This window comes from Diaphorina citri, unplaced genomic scaffold (genome assembly GCF_000475195.1).
Source record: "Diaphorina citri unplaced genomic scaffold, Diaci psyllid genome assembly version 1.1 scaffold5454, whole genome shotgun sequence".
In the NCBI taxonomy this organism is placed as follows: Eukaryota; Metazoa; Arthropoda; class Insecta; order Hemiptera; family Psyllidae; genus Diaphorina; species Diaphorina citri.
In genome coordinates this window covers 327-7,129 of record NW_007382830.1, presented here as the reverse complement: position 1 = coordinate 7,129, position 6,803 = coordinate 327, and the positions used below count along the sequence as shown (strand labels likewise).

Sequence of the window (6,803 nt, the reverse complement as noted above, 5' to 3'; positions counted from 1 at the left end):
AAATTGTTAAACTACCTTTGTGTCAATGTCAAGTATACACTGTACTCTGTACTAGAAACTATATTGAGGCTCCACAAATGTCCAAAATGTGTGTACAGATATTTTTGAAAGTGAAAACTCATGTCCACAGAAAAATAAATAAAATAATAGATTACCTTGCATTTGTGAGCGAGTGAGCTACAACTGTCTCATTCAGACCAAGTTTCCTATAGTAACTTACTTTCTGTGTTTGTGAGGTACGCCTGGTCTCACAGTACTAAAGGGATTGAGGGTTTGAAACCCATAGGAACATCGAAAAATAATATTTGAACTCTTCGCAATTTCCAAATCTGTATTTTGCACTTCAAAATTTTGTGAAAATGTTGTCTGTGTAACTTTACTTTTTGTGTCCCTGTGACGTGTGTAGAGCAAATGCTTAACCACCTGTTATTTGAGAATGAAATTGGCTATTAATTAAAATCTATTCAATAGTCTTTAATTGTTCATAATTTAGAAATAAATTTATTTGATAAATTTCATCCCTTACTTGGGATTCGAATCTGCGACCTCCTGATTACCAGGCTAACCAGGCACGCACTTGACATTACAACTGAGCTATCTAGAATTAGGAGTAACATTTTCTTATTCTATAAATTTCATCCCTTGCCTGGGATTCAAATCTACGACCTCCTGATTACCAGGTAAGCACTTGACCACTAAGGTCACTAAGCTGTCTAGGACAGAAATCGAATTTTTTTAAATATAAAGTTCTCTCTCGTCCAAATCGTCACCTCCACCGGCACGTCCGTGTACACCTCCACGAGAACCACCTTCAGTGGAGGTGGAGAGTAAGAAATCGCATCCCTCGCAGCTCCTGGCTGAGGAGAGCGAATTTGAGAAGTTCCTGCGAGAGAACGAACGGAGCGTGTCGAAGAGGTGAGATAATTACATTAATTACTGTTAGTTTATTTAGACCCAGTGTAGGACGGAAAATACTTGGGGAAAAAATAAAAAAAATAATAAACAACAACAACAGTAGGTACCTATAGTTCATCCAGATCAATGTGACAGCAATGAGTCATCAACCCAACATGAAGGAACCAATCAGATTGCAGGAAATCCTTACATTGTTGCAATTCAGGTAAAGGTCTATTTTTGACAAAATCTCTCTTCTCCAGAACAGGTAAGGTGAATATCGCCTTACCTGACTTTGTTTCACTGTCGGAGGAAGCACTGTGCAATATAGCTTCCCCTTTTAGAGGTTCTCTACCATTGCACATGTGACATGTTTGGCAACAATGCCTATTTTTTTGCTGTCACATTGATCTGGACACACTATACCTACCTAATTTTAATCTACTATTGTATAAAGCTGTGTCCACACATAGTCGACGCAGTCAATCGACGTCGACATTGCCTCGACAACATGATTGATCGAGGTGTTGACTAAGTGTGGACACAGCTTAACTGTCTTGTCTGGGTCTGACCCGTCAAGTAACTTATTATTACTTGTTGGTAATAATAAGTTTAGAGTGACAGGCACCCTGTATCATAAGTACATAGAGTGTTTTAGCGCGTCTGCCTTGTGAGCGCCAAGTTGCGGGTTCGATTCTCGCCCGGGGCGAACTTTTTCTCAAACCGATAAGTTTGGTTTTCCGAACGGCTGGCTTTCTCCTATCCTCTCTTTCTTCTCTCTTCGATTTCAGGACGATTAAACCTTTGTTGTTAAGGTGTGTCACACATAGTCGACCGGCCGTCGAGCGATGTCGACTGAACTGTCCATACTGGATCGATAACATACATAGTTTCTCCTCGTCGATCGACTAAGTTTGGACACACCTTTACAGTTCCCTCGGTCAAATATCTTCAACAGTAATGTAATTTTTTTTCTCCTAGGAATCGTGAGCGACATGTGGACGAGGTTGATCTTCGATCCCCCGAACAGGACGTGGACCTTCGAACCCAGGACTCCGACTTGAGAGCCAAGGACTACGACCTGCGCTCCATTCACCTTCCCCACCACAATACCAGTATGGGTGAGTGTAGTTTTTTATTTCATTTTTATTTTTAATCAAGTTTCCATTTATTAATATTACAACATAACAAATCATAAAAAAAAATCATCTAAATTGTGTACCTATCCATAAAAGAAAAGCTTGTGCCACGCATGAGGATGAATTATTTCTGGTCAGCTCCCATGGTGTAGTGGTCACAGCGCTCGCCTTGCACACGGGAGACCCGGGTTCGATTCCCGGCAAGGTCAAAAAATTTGAAACATTCAAATTATTGATTCTGTGCCTGGCTGTTGCGCGGCCCACTCAGCCTCGTGAGGAAAATGAGCACAGTGACCGGTGCCAACTTGGTGGGTGAATATTGGGCGCTGATTATTTATTGAAATTTTTAGAAAATCTTACAATGCCGCAGTGAGCTTCAAAATTGTGATATAACAACATTTACTTATTTACCTTTATAACTCCCTTCTTTCCACATAATATCTAATCACAAATTGATTATAAACTGTTTCTCAGGAAAGGGAATACCCTGCGATGTATCTGAGCTCTTACGTCTCCAATTTGGATCATCAGGACAGCAAAGGTTTCACTGTACTACATTTGGCTGCCCAGTATGGTAAGTCCCGGTGTTTCTAGAGGTCTCATATTTGGTACCTTTCCCTTACTTTCACAAAACAGTTGTCCCGTTTTCAAAAGAAACCCTATATTTGGTACCCTCCCGTTACTTTCAGAAAACAATATTTGGCTAGTTTCATTTCATTCCCTAGGCAGCGGGTTCGATTCCCGCCCGGGGTGGATTTTATCCTGAACGGATAATGTTCGTTCTCGGAACGGCTGGCTTCCTCCTATCCTGTCTTCCTTCTCTCTAAGATTTCGGCACCCCCCCCCCCCAAAAAAAAAAAAAAAAAAAAAAAAAAAAAAAAAACAAAAAAAAATTGAACAGGGATGTTAACCTTTTATCAAACAGAGACCTTGACAAAGTGTTTTGGTCTTGAATTGCTACGCCTACCGTATTGTTATGTGAGTTGCTGATACCTACGCCTACCGTATATTGACAGAGTTGCTGTTCGTCATCAGAGGTAATCTGTTTATGATGTCCTCTTCATAGTCTTCCTACCCTAAACCACTCCTTTAAACCCCCCAATTCCCCAAACTTACTGATGGAGTAAAAGGTTCCAAGTTGCATTAGTCTAATTGAAGCATCAGTACAAACAAGTCCAGGGACTTGATTCGTAGAAGCTTAACCCATCCTTTGGGGGCATCCGTCCCTCCAGGGATTAAAGTGCTAGTCCAATATTGGTAGAACTGTCAGCTCCCATGGCGTACTGGTCAGTGCGCTCGCCTTGCACGCGGGAGACCCGGGTTCGATTCTCGGCGGGGTCAAGAAATTTGTATCATGCAAATGATTGATTCCATGACTGGCTGTTGCAGGGCCCACTCAGCCTCGTGAGGAAAATGAGTAGCTATGACATATAAATGCGCATAGCGACTGGTGCCAGCATGGTAGGTAAACATTGGATTTTAGGATTATTGAGATATTGGGAAAATCCTACAATGCTGCAGTGAGCACCAAAGTTGTGACATAATAACACAAACTGCATTTACATTTACTTATAATGCAGCCTAGTTGGCTTGGAGAGTAGCGCGTCTACCTTGTAAGCGCTAGGTTGCGGGTTCGATTCCCGCCCACAGCTAACTTCATCCCAAACGGATAGGGTTCGCTCTTGGAACGGCTGGCTTTCCCCTATCCTGTCTTCCTTCTCTCTTCGATTTCGGGTTGATAAGACCTCCGTTATTACAGTTTCATCTATCACACAAATGTCTAAAAATAAATAAATGTTGTTGTTCACAAATGTCGGGACATTGACCATTAGGCCATTTGCCTACGCGCGTCCCAATATTTTCCTACAATGGAACTGCTGGCTTCCAGGGCTGGACAGGAATTTAGGTGTGCTTGGTTCATGGGAGCGTTAAGGGAACACAGAGGACAGTTAGGAGAATTTTTAAAACGTATTCTATGGAGATGTTGGGATAGATAAATAAATAAAAATAACGTAACGTAACTTCCGTTGTAGGAGAATTTTTAATACCTATTCTATGGAGATGTTGGGATAGATAGATAAATAAAAATATTGTAACGTAAACTTAAGCCCTTACCCTAGTGGGATGAAAAAAGATTGGAGAATTAATGTTGAACAGGCTTGGGAACATTACTTGAAGAAAAAAAAAAAGATCTGTTGTGAAAAAAGACTGGAAATTTGGAAAAAATGGACTGGAAAAGTCAGGGAATAATATTTTTCCATTTTGGTTCCTTTTTGTGTTTAACCGACTCTAACTTAATCCTGGGAAAAATTACTGAAAAAAAAAAAAAAAAAAAAAAGATCTGTTGTGAAAAAAGACTGGAAATTTGGAAAAAATGGACTGGAAACCCGGGAAAAGTCAGGGAATTTTATTTTTCCATTTTGGTAGACACCCTGGGTAATCCTTTCTCCTTAACCGAGTCTAACTTAACCCTATTATAACACTGGTCACTGCTCAATTGTAGCAATTGACTTCTGAACAAGTACCCTATTTTCAATTCCAGATCTCGGGAGCGAAGTCCAGGCGGGAGTCGCTACCGAGACCGCAAGCACCGCTCTCGATCGCGCGACAGAAAGCGAAGTCGTCGCTCCAGCCGAAGCCCCACATCCCCTCAGCGGGCCGGCAGTCGGTTCACGGACCGCGCGAACTCGCGAGACCCAGAGGCACTGAGAAGTTCGCGGGAGCGAAGGCGTGGTTCCCGCGAGAGTAGAGACCCTGACGCTGTCAGCAGCGGTGGGCGGGAGAGACGGCGTGGCTCCCGCGAGAGTAGAGACCCTGAGGCTGCGAGCGGTGGGCGAGAACGAAGGCGCGGGTCCCGCGAGAGTAGAGACCCTGAGGCTGCGAGCGGTGGGCGGGAGAGGAGGCGTGGCTCCCGCGAGAGAAGAGCGGGTTCGTGGACTCGGGATACGCGGGAGAGATCCCGAGGGCGGGAGGAAGGAAGTGAAAGCCGATCCCAGGACGAGGGAAGAGAGGAGAGAGATGCGGACAGACGAGCCAAAGGTAAGGAGAACAAGGTGTTACTTTAGGAAGTCCTTTAGGTCCTTATCCTATACTATAGGAAGGAAAGTAATGTTTATTATTATTATTATTGTTTTTATGATTTATTTTATTTTACTTGTAATTTACATTTTTAGGACTTACAATCACTAACATTTGCCAGCGTAAGACTAAAAATTTTGCTAAAAAAAAAGTGAATAAAATATTGATAGTTACATATTTGAATATCATTGTCTCTTTATACTACATATTTGAATATCATTGTCTCTTTATACTTTTTATTGATAGTTTTTCCATTATCTTTCTTCTCAATTACCAGGATTGCCACCTCCTCGCAAGGATCACATTAGTATTTGTACCAAAACCATCTGGGTGGGACACTTGCCTAAAACCATTGAGGAGGAAGAACTACGAGCCATGTTCAATGAGTATGGAGGTAAGATGAATCTGCTTTTGTGATTATTATTATTTTGGGAAGTGAAAGCCGATCCCAGGACGAGGGAAGAGAGGAGAGAGATGCGGACAGACGAGCCAAAGGTAAGGAGAACAAGGTGTTACTTTCCTTACCCTATCCTATAGGAAGGAAAGTAATGTTTATTATGATTTATTTTATTTTACTTGTAATTTTACTTTTTGTTTTTTACAATACCTACTTCATTTACACCGAGATGGACTTTATTCCTCTTTTTACATACCTACTTAGTTTTATACTTGTAATTTACATTTTTAGGACTTACAATCACTAACATTTGCCAGCGTAAGAATAAAAATTTTGCTGAAAAAAAAAGTGAATAATATATTGATAGTTACATATTTGAATATCATTGTCTCTTAATAGTTTTTATTGATAGTTTTTCCATTATCTTTCTTCTCAATTACCAGGATTGCCACCTCCTCGCAAGGATCACATTAGTATTTGTACCAAAACCATCTGGGTGGGACACTTGCCTAAAACCATTGAGGAGGAAGAACTACGAGCTATGTTCAATGAGTATGGAGGTAAGATGAATTTCCTTTTGTGATTATTATTATTTTAATACTTGTAATTTACATTTTTAGGACTTACAATCACTAACATTTGCCAGCGTAAGAATAAAAATTTTGCTGAAAAAAAAAGTGAATAAAATATTGATAGTTACATATTTTTTATAGTTTTTATTGATAATTTTTCCGTTATCTTTCTTCTCAATTACCAGGATTGCCACCTCCTCGCAAGGATCACATTAGTATTTGTACCAAAACCATCTGGGTGGGACACTTGCCTAAAACCATTGAGGAGGAAGAACTACGAGCCATGTTCAATGAGTATGGAGGTAAGATGAATCTCCTTTTGTGATTATTATTATTTTGACTTACTCCTAACTTACTAACTACTCCTATGAATCAGCAGTACCATCTAAATTCCTGTCCAGCCCTGGAAGCCAGCAATGATATTCTAGAAAAGTATTGATTGGGATACGCGTAGGAAAATGGCCTAATGCTCAAAATTACAGACATTTGTAAACAACATTTTAACTTAATAATATGTAATAGTCTTCTTGTTCTTCTCCTCCTCCTCCTCCCCCCTCTTTTTTTTCGCCTTTTCCCGTGTACAGACGGGGTTGGTGTTTTCCGTCAGCGCTGGGTGATTGTTTTGAGTTGACATTTGGTTTTGTTTTTGGCTACAAAATTTTTACGAGTGGATGCCTTTCGCACTCAATCTGTTATTTCTTTAGCAAGGTAAATTCAGGCTGG

General features: G+C 40.8%; 2 protein-coding genes across 2 annotated transcripts; both read left to right on the top strand.

Moving 5' to 3' along the window:
- Positions 1 to 747: 747 nt before the first annotated feature.
- LOC113472434 lies at positions 748 to 2,167 on the top strand (the record flags this gene model as incomplete). Its single annotated transcript, XM_026832193.1, has 2 exons — positions 748 to 915; positions 1,876 to 2,167. Coding segments are annotated over 2 exons (343 nt in total), but the record flags the coding sequence as incomplete, so codon positions are not given.
- A 147-nt stretch (positions 2,168 to 2,314) lies between these two features.
- LOC103521556 (probable ATP-dependent RNA helicase DDX46) lies at positions 2,315 to 6,092 on the top strand. The gene is made up of 6 exons (XM_026832194.1): positions 2,315 to 2,341; positions 2,508 to 2,617; positions 4,576 to 5,072; positions 5,389 to 5,497; positions 5,548 to 5,606; positions 5,952 to 6,092. Exons 1-6 carry the CDS (start codon positions 2,315 to 2,317, stop codon positions 6,089 to 6,091), a joined length of 942 nt encoding a protein of 313 aa, XP_026687995.1. The 3' UTR covers position 6,092.
- The last annotated feature ends 711 nt before the right edge of the window (positions 6,093 to 6,803 follow it).

Coding starts and splice junctions, on each gene's coding strand:
- LOC103521556 (XM_026832194.1), top strand. CDS start 2,315: ATGAGCACAGTGACCGGTGCCAACTTG. Junction 5,498..5,547: donor CTACGAGCCATGTTCAATGA/GTATGGAGGTAA, acceptor TATTTTGGGAAG/TGAAAGCCGATCCCAGGACG. Junction 5,607..5,951: donor TGCGGACAGACGAGCCAAAG/GTAAGGAGAACA, acceptor CTCAATTACCAG/GATTGCCACCTCCTCGCAAG.